The sequence below is a fragment of the Pongo abelii genome, chromosome 9 (assembly GCF_028885655.2).
Source record: "Pongo abelii isolate AG06213 chromosome 9, NHGRI_mPonAbe1-v2.0_pri, whole genome shotgun sequence".
Taxonomy (NCBI): Eukaryota; Metazoa; Chordata; class Mammalia; order Primates; family Hominidae; genus Pongo; species Pongo abelii.
This window is the reverse complement of record NC_071994.2, coordinates 117713944-117730525: the sequence shown is the minus strand read 5'-3', so window position 1 is coordinate 117730525 and position 16582 is coordinate 117713944. Positions and strand designations below refer to the sequence as shown.

The 16582-nt window shown below is 38.5% G+C and overlaps 1 protein-coding gene, 1 long non-coding RNA gene and 1 other non-coding gene across 3 annotated transcripts in view; 1 reads left to right on the top strand and 2 right to left on the bottom strand.

Moving 5' to 3' along the window:
• LOC100450146 (NXPE family member 1) overlaps positions 1 to 16582 on the top strand; it is a 28592-nt gene that overhangs the window by 8412 nt on the left and 3598 nt on the right. Inside the window, exons 3-4 of the mRNA XM_009247086.3 lie at positions 11216 to 11949; positions 14209 to 14270. Of these exons, the coding sequence (XP_009245361.3) occupies positions 11216 to 11949; positions 14209 to 14270 (796 nt within the window). The remainder of the gene's footprint in view (positions 1 to 11215; positions 11950 to 14208; positions 14271 to 16582) is intronic.
• LOC129048779 (uncharacterized) lies at positions 1339 to 15682 on the bottom strand. Its single transcript, XR_008511397.1, has 6 exons — positions 15322 to 15682; positions 13074 to 13120; positions 12084 to 12176; positions 11609 to 11691; positions 8727 to 8946; positions 1339 to 3785 (listed from the first exon to the last, which is right to left on the bottom strand). It is a non-coding gene; the product is annotated as an uncharacterized LOC129048779 (long non-coding RNA).
• On the bottom strand, positions 14878 to 14981 carry LOC112135654 (small nucleolar RNA U13). The gene has a single exon (XR_002916910.1). It is a non-coding gene; the product is annotated as a small nucleolar RNA U13 (small nucleolar RNA).

Genomic DNA, 16582 nt, shown 5'->3' with positions numbered 1-16582 from the left:
ATGTCAAAAATCCATTGATAATATTTGTATACGTTTGTTTATTGGCTTTCTATTATATTCCCTTGATTAATGTGTTCATTCTTTCACCAACACTGCATTGTCTTGATAACGGCAGCTTTGTAGTAAGCCTTGAAATGGGACAATGAAATTCTTCCCATTTTGCTCTTCTTTCTCAGAATTTGGTTATTTTGGTTCCTTTACCTTTCCATATAAAATTTCAGTCAGTTTGTTGATTGCTACAAAAAAATTGCTGGGATTTTTATTGAAATGGTATTGAATCAATAAATCAAGTTGGGAAGAACTGACATCTTAACAATATTTAGTCTGTCCAATCCATGGACATGGAATCTCTCTCCATTTATTTAGATTTTTTAAAATTTCTTCCATTAATGTTTCATAGCTTTCTACATACAGATCCTGTATATATTTTGTTAGATTTATACTTAAGTACTTCACTTTTTTGGTGCTATTGTAAATGGTTTTCTTTTTTGTAATTTCAAATTCCAATTGTTCCTTGCTAGTATATAGGAAAGCAATTAAATTTTATATATTGACCTTGTTTCCTGAAACCTTGCTATATTTACTTAGTAGTTCCAAGAATTTTCTATAGATTCTTTGGGTAGATTCTACATAGACAGTCATGTAATTTGTTAATAAAAACAGCTTTACTTTTTCCTTTCCAATATGTATGCCTCTTATTTTTCCTTCTTGTTTTATTGCACTAGCTAGGACTTCCACTACATTGTTGAATAGGAGTGGTGAAAGAGGACATTCTTGACTGGTTCCAATCTTGGGGAAGTGTTTAATCTCTCATTATTAAGCACCATTCTTCTTTGTTAAAAAATCTTTCTGAATCTGTGCTGTAAGTATGTCTCTTATGTAAGCCACAGTGATTTGGCTTTGTTAACCAATCTAAAAAGATTTTTTTTTTTTTAAACAGGGTCTCACTCTGTACCCCAGGCTGGAGTGCAGTGGCACAAACATGGCTCTCCAGGATCAAGTCATCTTCCTGCCTCAGCCTCCTGAGTGGCTGGGGCTACAGGCACACACTACCACATCTGGCTAATATATAATATATATAATTATATATAATTAGAGTCCTGCTCTGTCGCCCAGGCTGGAGTGCATGGAATGCAATGGTGCAATCTTGGCTCACTGCAACCTCTGCCTCCCAGGTTCAAGCAATTCTCTTGCCTCGGCCTCCTGAGTAGCTGGGATTACAGCTGCCCGCCACCATGCCCAACTAATTTTTGTATTTTTATTAAACACAGAGTTTCACCATGTTGGCCAGGCTGGCCTCAAACCCCTGACCTCAAGTGATCCGCCTGCCTCAGCCTCCCAGAGTGATTTCTTTATGTATTTTGTAGAGACAGAGTCTTGCCATATTTGCCCAGGCTGGTCTCAAACTCCTGGCCTCAAGTGATCCTCCTGCCTCAACCTCCCAAAGTGCTGGCATGATAGGCATAAGCCACTTTACTTGACCTGAAAATATACTTTAATTGGTGAGATAAGCTAATTTATATTTATTGATGTGGTAAATATGTTTGGTGTCAGTATGACATATTGTTTTGTGTTATAATCGTATATATTCATGTCTTTATAGGGTCTAGTTTATTTGCTTGTTTTTTACTGTGATTTAGTGAAGTTTATATTTTTGTTCTAATGATCATGTTTATTTTAATCCATTATATAACCCTTCTTTACTTTTTTTCTTGGCAAATGACTATTGCTTCCCTCTAATGAGCAATATTGAAAGTAACTATAAACCTCTTTTGCCCCAACTCTCCCTTTTCCTCAACATCTGATTTGAAGTAATGTCCTTTTACTTCAGTTAATAACTATAAGGCAAATGACAAGCTAATTCTATTTTTCATAGCTCTCCCCACTCCCCCAATTTTTTATAGTTGTACTGTATCTACATTGTCAGAGCACACAACCATTGCATACTATTCTCTATTCCTTTTAAGCATAATTTAGACTTATTTCTGTAAATAAATATATGATTCATCCTTACCATAAATCCTCACATCAAACTTTTCAGTTATGTTGGTTGTTTAATGTTCATGCTGTTTAGTAGATTCCTTAGGAATGATCTGGGCAAAATAGTCCCCGAATTCTAATGTTTTCATGAGAACTTGCCTGTGACTCTTATAATTAAAGGTCAGTTTGTCTTCTTATAAAATTTCTGGCTCATATTTTCTTTCCTTGATTTTCTTAAACATTTTACTCTACAAATTTTCACAAAATATTGATGTTAAAAAGTAAAGAAAATAGAATTTAAGGAAACATAAATAAAGATAAAGTGAGATGCTACATAAGGAACAATTTAGAAAGCAGATATAATAATCATAAATGTGAATGGCCCTAGCAAAAAATCTCAGCATACAAAAGTGGGAACAGTCAGAATTACAAGCTAAAATTGATATAGCCACAGCCATAGTGGGAATTTTTATTATGCCTCTTTCAGAAACTTATAAATCAAAAAGACCTTAACTTACTAAATGGAGATAAGGTCTAAACAATTGATAAACATGAACTTGATCTAACAGATAAACATTGAGAAGCAGGGAGGCAATTTAGCATAGTGAATTAAGAGATATATTTTTATCTCAGATATTGTTTGGTTCTTTTGTAAAATTTGTTTGTTTTCTTTCTGAGGACTAAGCTCTGATTTTTTATCTTGCTCAAATTCTTCTATTAATCTCAGGTCTTTATACAAACTCAACCAATTGTCAACCAGAAAATGATTAAATTTACCTATAGCCTGGAAGCGCCATCCCCCCCACTTCAAATTGTCTTGCCTTTCTGGAACAAACCAATGTATTTTTCAAATGTATTTGATTGATGTCTCATGCCTCTCCAAAATGTATATAACCAAGCTGAACCCCAACCACCTTGGGCACATGTTCTCAGGACCTCCTGATGGCTGTGTCACGTGTCATGGTCACTCATATTTGGCTCAGAATAAATCTATTCAAATATTTTACAGAGTTTGACTCTTTTCATCGACATTTCTAAATATTTCTCCATCCTTGCTCAGATTTCTTATCTTTCCATTCATTACAACATATTTTCTTTTACCTCATTGAGCATAGTTATAATAGCTGTTTCAAAGTCCTTGTCTGATCAGGCCAACATCTATGTTATCTCAGGGTTGGCTTCCATTAATTGTCTTACCTTTTGCAAAGGACTGCCTTTTTCTGGTTCCTCCTATGCTGAGTAATTTTGAATTGTGACTGTTATGTTGTGGAAACAACGGATTCTGTTTTACTCCTCAGAATAGTGTCGATGTTTTTGCTGTGGCAGGCAATCGATTAACTTGGTTCAACTCAAAACTGCAAACTGACCCAACCTGTGGTTATAAGTAACTCACATCTCAGTTGAGTTCTGACTAGCTGCAGATTGCTTTGTGTCTACCCCATAGGTGTGCCTCAGGGGTCAGCTAGAGATCTAAACAAAGTTCATACTCAGAAATTGGGGCATGACCTTCTCCGTCTCTGTTCTGGGATATCCCCCTCCTTCCAGTGACTGTGTTGCTGCAGACTCTGCTCTCAGGTTGTTCAAGCCAAAAAAAAAAAAAAAAAAAGATGGCTTTCTATTGTGTTTTAGCTACTCTGTTAGTGGACTGCCCTCAGGCTAACATATCAAAAACAGAAACTTACCTCCTCTTAATGGCACCTTCTTCCAAGTTTCATCTTCCCACCAAAACTTGCCTGCTTTTGTTCACTGTCTTTAGCCTTCAGGTACTTGTTTTTGGCATTTCGTTCAGAGTTGAGCACTACTATCTGAAAGAGAGTCACAAGTTACTTGGTCATATTGAAACAGAACTCTTTTGTTATACTTAAAAAAAAATTATTTCCCACCCATACTCTCCTTCCTCTTTTCCCATATGCACCCATTCCATACTAGTTATTTCTCAGAGTGTTTCAATTCTTATTCAATACATGTATTTATGTATATATGTGGACTAGGAAGATATATAGTTATGAGTTAGTGTTTGTATTTATTTTAATTTACATACTTTCTTAATTTTTTCATTCAAAATTGCTTTTTGAAATCTAATCATGTTGCTATATGTAAATGTAGTTCATGATGTCTGAGAACTGCATGTATTTCATTCTATGAATATACAAAGTTTAACTTATCCAGTCTCCTAAACAAATTGGATTTATCAGCCAGGCATGGTGGCTCACACCTGTAATCCCAGCACTTTGGGAGGCCGAGGCAGGCAGATCACTTGAGGTCAGGAGTTTGAGGCCAGCCTGGCCAACATGGTGAAACCCCATCTCTACTAAAACTACAAAAAATTAGTCAGGCATGATGGCAGCCGTCTGTAATCCCAGCTATTCAGGAGGCTGAGGCAGGAGAATCGCTTTGGAGGTCTAATTTAAGAAATACTTGCTGATGTGAGGTCATAAGGGAATTATAAATTTCTTTATATTGAACTTTTAGTTACAATATTCGTATTTAGGTCTTTAATTCATTTGGACCTTTAGTATGTAGGGTGTGATAGGAATCTTTGGGTTTTTTTTCAATATAGTGAAACCATTTTCTTGATACAATTTACTAAATATAATTTTCTGATTTCTGATGTTACCATTAACCTATAATAAACTTCAAGTCTGCTTCTAAGGTACCTACTTCTTTTGATTGGTTTATTTGATTGATATTGCACTTTACAATTCTATATTATTTCAATAATTTACACTAGGGCTAGAATTTTTTAAATAGTTCCTATTTATAGATGATTATATTCCCTAAAATTTTAGAATTAGTTAATCAGATTCCATCTCCCACCTTAAGAATTTAATTAGAAATACAGAAAATTTTACAAATTTTTCTGAGAGAATTAACAACTTTATCATATTAAGCCTTAACACATTTCAAAGTGCTACATCTTTCCATTCATTAAGACCTTTAAAAAATATCCTTAAAAGAGTTTTCAAAATACCTCCATTAAGAACAGAGCTTCTTCAATTGTATTTTCTTTTTTTTATTATTATTATTATACTTTAAGTTTTAGGGTACATGTGCACAATGTGCAGGTTAGTTACATATGTATACATGTGCCATGTTGGTGTGCTGCACCTATTAACTCGTCATTTAGCATTAGGTATATCTCCTAATGCTATCCCTCCCCCCTAACCCCACCCCACAACAGTCCCTGAAGTGTGATGCTCCCCTTCCTGTGTCCATGTGTTCTCATTGTTCAATTCCCACCTATGAGTGAAAACATGCGGTGTTTGGTTTATTGTCCTTGCGATAGTTTGCTCAGAATGATGGTTTCCAGCTTCATCCATGTCCCTACACAGAACACGAACTCATCATTTTTTATGGCTGCATAGTATTCCATGGTGTGTATGTGCCACATTTTCTTAATCCAGTCTATCATTGTCGGACATTTGGCTTGGTTCCAAGTCTTTGCTATTGTGAATAGTGCCGCAATAAACACACGTGTGCATGTGTCTTTATAGCAGCATGATTTATAATCCTTTGGACATATACCCAGTAATGGGATGGCTGGGTCAAATGGTATTTCTAGTTCTAGATCCCTGAGGAATCACCACACTGACTTCCACAATGGTTGAACTACTTTACAGTCCCACCCACAGTGTAAAAGTGTTCCTATTTCTCCACATCCTCTCCAGCACCTGTTGTTTCCTGACTTTTTAATGATTGCCATTCTAACTGGTGTGAGATGGTATCTCATTGTGGTTTTGATTTGCATTTCTCTGATGGCCAGTGATGATGAGCATTTTTTCATGTTTTTGGCTGCATAAATGTCTTCTTTTGAGAAGTGTCTGTCCATATCCTTTGCCCACTTTTTGATAGGGTTGTTTGTTTTTTTCTTGTAAATATGTTTGAGTTCATTGTAGATTCTGGATATTAACCCTTTGTCCGATGAGTAGGTTGCAAAAATTTTCTCCTATTCTGTAGGTTGACTGTTCACTCTGATGGTGGTTTCTTTTGCTGTGCAGAAGCTCTTTAGTTTAATTAGATCCCATTTGTCAATTTTGGCTTTTGTTGCCATTGCTTTTGGTGTCTTAGCATGAAGTCCTTGCCCATGCCTATGTCCTGAATGGTATTGCCTAGGTTTTCTTCTAGGGTTTTTATGGTTTTAGGTCTAACATTTAAGTCTTTAATCCATCTTGAATTAATTTTTGTATAAGGTGTAAGGAAGGGATGCAAGTTCAGCTTTCTACATATGGCTAGCCAGTTTTCCCAGCACCATTTATTAAATAGGGAATCCTTTCCCCATTGCTTGTTTTTCTCAGGTTTGTCAAAGATCAGATAGTTGTAGATATGTAGCATTATTTCTGAGGGCTCTGTTCTGTTCCATTGATCTATATCTCTGTTTTGGTACTAGTACCATGCTGTTTTGGTTACTATAGCCTTGTAGTATAGTTTGAAGTCAGGTAGCGTGATGCCTCCAGCTTTGTTCTTTTGGCTTAGGATTGACTTAGCAATGCGGGCTCTTTTTTGGTTCCATATGAACTTTAAAGTAGTTTTTTCCAATTCTGTGAAGAAAGTCATTGGTAGCTTGATGGGGATGGCATTGAATCTATAAATTACCTTGGGCAGTATGGCCATTTTCACAATATTCATTCTTCCTACCCATGAGCATGGAATGTTCTTCCATTTGATTGTATCCTCTTCTATTTCATTAAGCAGTGGTTTGTAGTTCTCCTTGAAGAGGTCCTTCACATCCCTTGTAAGTTGGATTCCTAGGTATTTTATTCTCCTTAAAGCAATTGTGAATGGGAGTTCACTCATGATTTGGCTCTCTGTCTGTTACTGGTGTATAAGAATGCTTGTGATTTTTGCACATTTGTATCCTGAAACTTTGCTGAAGTTGCTTATCAGCTTAAGGAGATTTTGGGCTGAGACGATGGGGTTTTCTAGATATACAATCATGACATCTGCAAACAGGGACAATTTGATTCCCTCTTTTCCTAATTGAATGCCCTTTATCTCCTTCTCCTGCCTGACTGCCCTGGCCAGAACTTCCAACACTATGTTGAATAGGAGTGGTGAGAGAGGGTATCTCTGTCTTGTGCCACAAAGGGCTTCCCTTTGTGGGTAACCTGACCTTTCTCTCTGGCTGCCCTTAACATTTTTTCCTTCATTTCAACTTTGGTGAATCTGACAATTATGTGTCTTGGAGTTGCTCTTCTCAAGGAGTATCTTTGCGGCGTTCTCTGTATTTCCTGAATTTGAATGTTGGCCTGCCTTGCTAGATTGGGGAAGTTCTCTTGGATGATATCCTGCAGTGTTTTCCAACTTGGTTCCATTCGCCCCGTCACTTTCAGGTACACCAATTAGACATAGATTTGGTCTTTTCACATAGTCCCATATTTCTTGGAGTCTTTGTTCATTTCTTTTTATTCTTTTTTCTCTAAACTTCTCTTCACACTTCATTTCATTCATTTCGTCTTCCATCACTGATACTCTTTCTTCCAGTTGATCACATCGGTTACTGAGGCTTGTGCATTCGTCACGCAGTTCTCGTGCCATGGTTTTCAGCTCCATCAGATCCTTTAAGGACTTCTCTGCATTGATTATTCTAGTTATCCATTCATCTAATTTTTTTTCACAGTTTTTAACTTCTTTGCCATTGGTTCGAACCTCCTCCTTTAGCTCGGAGTAGTTTGATCTTCTGAAGCCTTCCTCTCTCAACTCGTCAAAGTCATTCTCCATCCAGCTTTGTTCCGTTGCTGGTGAGGAACTGCGTTCCTTTGGAGGAGGAGAGGCACTCTGATTTTTAGAGTTTCCGGTTTTTCTGCTCTGTTTTTTCCCCATCTTTGTGGTTTTATCTACCTTTGGTTTGATGATGGTGATGTACAGATGGGTTTTGGGTGTGGATGTCCTTTCTGTTTGTTAGTTTTCCTTCTAAGAGTCAGGACCCTCAGCTGCAGGTCTGTTGGAGTTTACTGGAGGTCCACTCCAGACCCTGTTTACCTGGGTATCAGCAGCGGTGGCTGCAGAACAGCGGATATTGGTGAACCGCAAATGCTGCTGCCAGATCGTTCCTCTGGAAGTTTTGTCTCAGAGGAGTACCTGGCCATGTGAGGTGTCAGTCTGCCCCTACTGGGGGGTGCCTCCCAGTTAGGCTACTTGGGGGTCAGGGATCCACTTGAGGAGGCAGTCTGCCCATTCTCAGATCTCAAGCTGCATGCTGGGAGAACAGCTCTCTTCAGAGCTGTCAGAGAGGGACATTTAAGTCTGCAGAGGTTACTGCTGTCTTTTTGTTTGTCTGTGCCCTGCCCCCAGAGGTGGAGCCTACAGAGGCAGGCAGGCCTCCTTGAGCTGTGGTGGGCTCCACCCAGTTCGAGCTTCCCAGTGGCTTTGTTTACCTACTCAAGCCTAAGCAATGGCGGGCGCCCCTCCCCCAGCCTCACTGCCGCCTTGCAGTTTGATCTCAGACTGCTGTGCTAGCAATGAGTGAGGCTCCGTGGGCGTAGGACCCTCCGAGCCAGGTGCGGGATATAATCTCCTGGTGTGCCGTTTGTGAAGCCCATTGGAAAAGCACAGTATTAGGGTGGGAGTGACCCGATTTTCCAGGTGCTGTCTGTCACCCCTTTCTTTGACCAGGAAAGGAAATTCCCTGACCCCTTGTGCTTCCCGGGTGAGGCAATGCCTCGCCCTGCTTTGGCTCGTGCACAGTGCGCTGCACCCACTGTCCTGCACCCACTCTCCGGCACTCCCCTGTGAGATGAACCCAGTACCTCAGTTGGAAATGCAGAAATCACCCATCTTCTGTGTCACTCATGCTGGGAACTGCAGACTGGAGCTGTTCCTATTCGGCCATCTTGGCTCCACCCCTCCAATTGTATTTTCTATAATTTAAATGCTTTTGAGTTTGTGAGTTTGTTTTGTATTCAGCTCCTTGCTATCTTGATACTAATAATTTGCTAACTCTGGTTTCTTTGTAGACAGTCACAACACCTATAAAAAATAAAGAAAAGAAGGGAAAAAAAGTCTGTTTCTCCCCCATCATTCTCATACCTTGGATTTTTGTTTGTTTGTTTTATTTTATTGTTCAGGACTTCTAACGTTATGTTGAACATTAATTCAGTTAATGGTGGCTAATATCCTTGTCTCCTTGACTTTTAAAATGTTTAAGGTTTCCTATTACTGAATTGTAATGCTAAATAAATGTTGAAATACATCAAATCCTTTTATTACAACTGCAGTCCAATCAGATAAGTCTGGGAACAGTGAAAAATCATGAGATTTTGTCTTTAATCCATTAATATATAAATTATACTACAAGATTTTTCACTCTAGAGCCATTTTTACAACCCTGAATTCACCCATAATCAACCATGACAAATGCACACACACCTGTATATATTTATCTAATCTACCTATATACTTTTATATGTATATGCATATATGCACATACACACAGAAAGAAAGAGGCAGAGAATTTAAAAGTCATCTCCATGAATAAAATGGGCCTGTACTTTTCTTGTATCGTACTTACCTAGTTTTAGTATAAAATATATTCCATTCTCATAAAATTAATTGGTTTGTTTTTCCTTGTTATATAAGTTAGGGATGTCTGTACTCACCAATAAAAGCATCTCAGCCTGTGACTTGTGGAGGTGGGAAAAATAGAAAAAGGTTTATCATCATAATGATTATATTCTTATTCTTACTGTTATATATTACATGATTATTTTCTATTCTATTTTTATATTTTTATCTATTTTATAATGTAAGTTTTTTATATTTTCCAGATATATATTTTCCAGAGAACCAAAAGGTTCTTTTGGGGGAATTTCATTTATTTGCATCTCTATTTCTTGGTTGGCATTGCCAATGATTTGTCTCTTGGCTTTGCCAAGGTTTTTTCAAAACTTCAACTTGGGTTCTGTTCATCTTTTTAAAATGATATCTCATTGTCTTGTTTCTCCTCTCCTTCGGCTTACTCTGCCACTTTGTTACCAATCACAAGGGTTTTATTGCCTGATGCTGGGGTGCAGTGCAGCCAGGCCTGAATTTTTTTCAAAGCTTTATATGTGTTCTAAAGTGTGAGAGGGGTTGACAACTACTGGTCTATAATCATTCTTCTCAAATCTATCTGATCCTAAGATTGCTTTTGAGGCTTTTGGAAAACATACTCCTGGACAACATAATGTAGTGATCATGACTCAGTTGATCTAGACTGAAGCCTAAGAGTGCATATTTTTAAAAAAGCTTGGCAGGTGTTTCTGACTACCAGCAACATTGGAAAATCACTGAATTTGAGTGCTTATAAAACACCGTATAGTGCCAAAAGCGTAAGTGACCTCTGAGGTTGTAGTGATTTCTAAGGTAGAAGTTAAGAGATGTTTAGGTGGTTTGGGGGAATTCGGGGGATACTCAGCAATCCAGGAAGAGGAGAAAGTATTAGTAAAGAGCAAGAGCTGAAAGACAGGAAGGTCAGCTCCTAAAAATAAAAGAAGTCTCATCAGGACATCAAAAGCAAGGAAGAGAATAGCAAGAACTAGAGTTGAAAATAGGCCACAGAAAAAGCCATATTACAAATGGACTTTTACCCAAGAATTACAAGAAGCCATTGAAGGAGGTTAAGTAGGGAGATGACACAAATAGAGTTTTGCTTTAAAAAGGACTGGTTTAGCTACAGAAGAGGAAATTAAATAGAGAGAAAGCAGGACTGTCTTCCTTGAAGCCTGAAGACAGTCATCATCCTTGAGGTGGCCACTATAATCCAGGAGATAAATGACGGTGGCTTGAACTATGATACAGCTGGAGAGAAAAAGACTACTAGTCATGACTAAAAGGTACAGATGTTACTGATGTAAGGCATATATGAAAAGAAAGAGTAAACTTATCATCACCAGTTTATTGCTCATAATTAATCTCTGAGCTATATATTTTGGATTGAATATATCTACAACTGTTCAGACATTCTCTAAAATATTGAGGTAAAAGTGTAAATGTTTACATTTTATACAAAATTGTCACAATTTAAATAATATTGATAATAATATATAATAATATTATATCATCATCATCATAATATCTCATTTCCTTGTTTCTCTTCTCTTTTGGTTTATTCTGCCACTTTGTTACCAAATATTCAATTTGGTAACAAATTGAATTCAATTATACAAATATTCACTGTAAACAAATATTCAAACTCATAATAAGTAAAAATGACTAGACAGGTTAATTTCATAGTATATCACAATCCATGTCATTTCAGCTTTGGTCTGCTCTAAGCTTATCCATCTCCGTCCATTACTGGAACAACTCCACAAAGTACTTATTCCCTAAGACATCACTGATACCATTAAAGCCACTAACAGAGACTGAACTCAGAATAAAGGAAATCATAGAGAAACTAGATCAGCAGATCCCACCCAGACCTTTCACCCACGTGAACACCACCACCAGCGCCACACACAGCACAGCCACCATCCTCAACCCTCGAGATATGTACTGCAGGGGAGACCAGCTGAACATCCTGCTGGAGGTGAGGGACCACTTGGGACGCAGGAAGCAATATGGTGGGGATTTCCTGAGGGCCAGGATGTCCTCCCCAGCACTGATGGCAGGTGCTTCAGGAAAGATAATGGACTTCAACAACGGCACCTACCTGGTCAGCTTCACTCTGTTCTGGGAGGGCCAGGTCTCCCTGTCTCTGCTGCTCATCCACCCCAGTGAAGGGGCGTCGGCTCTCTGGAGGGCAAGGAACCAAGGCTATAATAAAATTATTTTCAAAGGCAAATTTGTTAATGGCACCTCTCACGTCTTCACTGAATGTGGCCTGACCCTAAACTCAAGTGCTGAACTCTGTGAATATCTGGATGACAGAGACCAGGAAGCCTTCTATTGTATGAAGCCTCAACACATGCCCTGTGAGGCTCTGACCTACATGACCACCCGGAATAGAGAGGTATCTTATCTTACGGACAAGGAAAACAGCCTTTTCCACAGGTGAGTATACTTTTCATGTATACTGAGAAGTGTTCCCTGAGAAGTGCCCCAGTCAGAGCTACATTGCCCATTGCAACATTGAGCATGACTCAGAGGCCTCGTCTACTCAAGGTCTTCATGGGGCCTCTACTCACCACTCTAGGCCATAGTTTGCGTTTTCACTATATTGTCCCATTCAGTCATGTGTTTTGCTATAACCGTTCTTCTATGTGTTCATAGATGTTCCACTGAAAAAAAGATTCCTTGATAAGTGTATGATAACATCCATGCTCCTTCACCTCCCATATCATATTTTGTTAATTTTGCCCCTTAAATATCTTTGCATTGACCCATTTCCCCCCATGCACAGTGCTGCTATTCATGTTCAGACCATCATCATCTCATCTAGATTACCCATACCAGCTTCCCAACTGGTCTCTCTCCCAGCAGTCATACCCTCTCTAATCCATTCTCTACACTGAGTGATCTTTCTAAAACGCCAATTCCTACTGGTTTTCTCCAGTTGATCCCATGATCAGATATTCCTCAGTATATACTTCTCAGGGTAGAGGAGTCCTTCTTACTCCTCATATTGTGACCTAGTGATTCCTGCAAACCCCTGGTTCAATAGGCCTCCACAAACTGGGGTGGAAGCATGTTTCCTCTATCAATCATGGCTGCAACAATGCCATGCTTTTCTCCCCCGACTCACAAACAGAGGCTCACTTCCTGGTTTCCCTGTTATCCACTAACCTGAAAACCACTTTGTTGATTAGAATGAACCATCAGGGTCACTTCATGGGCCACTTTGAGGATTTGCAAAGGACAACTATCTGTTATCACAAATCCCAGAACTGTGAGCCAAGCCCTAAGACATCTATCAGTTCCAGAGACTTTTGCTCATTTGCTAACTTTGCATAAGTCTCAGAGGCTCAGTCCATTTCCTTTTCTCTTTCAATTATTTTCCCCCACGAAGATTTATTTTTCCTCAGCTTGGTGACAGAGTAGAATGCTAGGTTCACAGCAATCCCTTTCTAGCAATTTTCAAAGTCAAGTTTAGAGTCTTTTTTCCATAAGTTTTCAAAAAAAATATGCTAAGAGTAGGCATCAAACATGACAAAATAACATGCATTCCAGAATCTTACCTCATTATCCAAGTTTTGGTTCCTGATCTATAGTCCCTGGCTCCCTTCTGAAAAGTAAAAGCACAGTTAAGTTTCTGTTCCCTCCCTTTTATCTCTGATGCTACATCTCATCGAATCTCTTCCTACCCATCAACCATCCTTATGCCTAAATCCTAGTAAGGATGAAAACATGCTGATCCTTTCTCTTCTCAGGATGGCACCTGGAGAGACATCCATAGCAGGGAATCAGGTACCACTTATATCTATTATACTTGGCACCTGGGTCCCCATTCTCCCCTTAATCTCTTCCTTCCTCCACTTCCTTCCTCTCTTACTTCCTCCGCCATACACAGAGGTTTGAAACAAAGTGTGAGTAAGAGCTTTCAAGCAGGAAGAGTCATCTTTCATCAATTGGAGGAAAGAAATGTAAGGTACATTTATTAACACATCAGATTCAACACTCCTTTCTGCCAGTCACTTTGATAGATATTAAGGATACAGCAGTGGACCAGACACACACATTACCTTCCTTCATAAAGCTTATGATCTTCAGAAAGCAAGTTTGTCAGAAAAGTCAAAGGTAATCATAGCAGGAAATGTGGACTAAAAATGAAGCAGAGGCCCTCTGATAAAAGGTCTACCTGCCACCCAAAAAGGCTGGATTCCTTGGGTACATGATGGAGAGACAATAAAGGGATGTAAGCAGTAGTGCAGTTGGATTTGCAATGAGAAAGGGTGCTCTGGCAGTCAGATTGAAAAATTTAGGTGGGATAAAACTGAGACTTGCATGACCAATTAGAGGTTCACAGTAATCCAAGGAAACTATCCTGCAAACTTGAATAGGAGATGTGGAAGCAGAAAGAGAGAAGAGAACTTGTAAATTAGATAAATATTTTGAATCTAAAATTCCAGGACACACTGATTACATGTGGCAGATTGGTAGAGCTGCTTTGGACTTCAGGTGCTCCCAGCAGGGTAGAAAGTCTTCCAAAATCCTCACTAATTTACAATACCCAATATATCTAAAATTTACAACAATAATAATAGCTTCCAGTTATAGAAAATTAAAAATTTTCCTTCACTCACAAGCAGATGATTCACCTGTGTTACATGGGCACAGAGCAGGCTAATTTATTGTTCTATTTTTTTTTTGAAGGTCCAAAGTGGGAGTTGAAATGATGAAGTATCGTAAACACATTGATGTCACTAATTGTAACAGTAAGTTGGCTCTGTCCTGAGTTAGGTGATGCTCAGAGGAAACTTTATCAGCATTAACCTAAGTAATTGTAGTTCTCCTGGAGCACAATTCCTAGCAGATGTCTGTGATGTCAATCATGCTGGACTTTAAAGGGAGAAATGAACTCAAGGAAATGATTTCAAAATTTTTATAGGAGATTACATCTTGACATATCCAAAAGGAGAAACTATTAGTATCCTACATTCGTGTTTAAACCTGAGAGTTCATCTCCTAGAGTCTAAGGCACTGTGCAAATGTCTTTGAAGGATGGATTTCTACAGCTTCAGAGTAGGAACACTTTCGGTTTTGGTTTCCTAACTCTCTGTTGGCATAACCCCCTAACATTTAGTCTATGCAGTTACCAATTTTATATGGAGCTTTCATCTGATTATATGTTTTAAAGACAAACACAAAGCCATGTTACTTATGAAAGAATATTTATACTACCTTAGCTTTAAAACAACTTTTAATAACGTCTATCTTAGTTTACCAATAACATCCATCATGATACTTACTTCAACTCATAATAATTTATTGCCACCATTTATTCATTTTTTCCACAAATGTTTATTTATTCATTTTTCCTCACATCATACGGGTAATGTGCTGATGTCATAACAAGGTTTGAGGGAGGCACATCTCACACATGAGCATGAAAACCCAATCATCATGCTTCTGAACTACAAAAGGATCAGCAAACATTTACTGAACACTGAATAGATATCAGGCATTATGGACAAATGGAGAAAAATAAATGCTCAGTTAGCTTGCAATGTGAAAGACATTCAACCTACGAACTCTATGAAGACAGTAAAGAGGAAAAAGAGCTTATGTTAAAGCTGGTATTGGACTGAGTCCTGAAGGATATGTGTAGTCAGAGAATGAAGAAGAGAAACTTCATAAAGATCGAGGGTAGTGTTGCTGGATTTAAGCAAATAATAATACAGGGAATCAAATGAATATGAGTGATTTCTAATTGCCTGTCATATATACATTGAGAAAAGGGGAAAATATTGCATGGGCCATACTTACACTAAAAAATTATTCCTTGTTAGAAGTAATACAAATTGAATATGGTGTCCTGTATTTTTTATCTAACTCTTTTTATCTGATCATTCCAGTCATGAGCAAAGTCATCATGGACTTGTTCAGTAGGCCAATGGGGTGAGCATATTGTGGAATGTAGCAGAGGATAAGCCTAGAAAGAGAGGAAGAACCTAATCATGAAGGTTTTCAAGTGTCATGCTGAGGATTTCAGTGATTATTCAGTAGACTTGAAAGCCACAGAAACCAACCGAGGAAGAGAGTGGTATGATACACTTTGTGCTTTAAAATGCAAATTCACAATTTAACAAAATGCATGATCTGCAGAAAGGCAATTTAAAATGTCACTAAGGAATATAAAATAAAATTCATATAAATAGAAGGAAAAAACATTGTCTCTAGATGGGATGACTTTATATTTAAAAGAATGTCAGTTGTCTATGTATCATTTTCTTATTGCTGCTATAATAAAGTGGCTTTAAAAAACAAAAATATATCATCTTATAGTCTGTAGTCCAGATGTCCAATGCTGGTATCATTGAGCTAATCCCAAGGTAGAGCAGGAGCACGTTCCTTCCTGGAGGCTCTAGGGGAGAATCTGTTCCTTTGCTTATTCCAGGTTTTTAAGGCTGCCCACATTCCTTGTAGCCCTCTTCCTCTATCTTCAAAGCCACGGCAGAGGATCAAGTTTTCCTGTCACATCTTTGACCCACTCTTCTGCCTCCCTCTTCCACTTTTGAGGACCAGTGACATTAGATTGGGCCTACCCATGTAATCCAGGATAGTCTCTCCATCTCAAAGGCCATACCCTAGTCATATCTGGAAAAGGCAACATAGTTGTGGGAATTAAGGGACAGGAGAGACCAATGGATGGAACAGGAGGATTTTATTTAGGTGGCTACCTGCCCAGCGGATTAACTTCCAAAGGCTGAGCCCCAAACAAAGACAGGGCTTGACTCTTATACATGTACCTGAAAGGGTATTGGCTAGCTTGAATGTACACTTCACTAAACGGTGCAAAACGTACAGGGCGGGCAAGCAAGCTTACAGAAGCAGAACAAAGACAGTTAATCAAACAGTGACAGGTTTTACAACTCAAGCCAGGTGTTGCAACTCAGGCATATGTTGTGACCTTCGCTGTGCCGCACAGAAGGAAAAAACGGGAACTTATAAAACTTTTAAAGATAATTGTGAGAATAGTCAGGGGGGAAGGGGGAAGCTGAATGAGAAAAACTTGTTTTTCCCAACC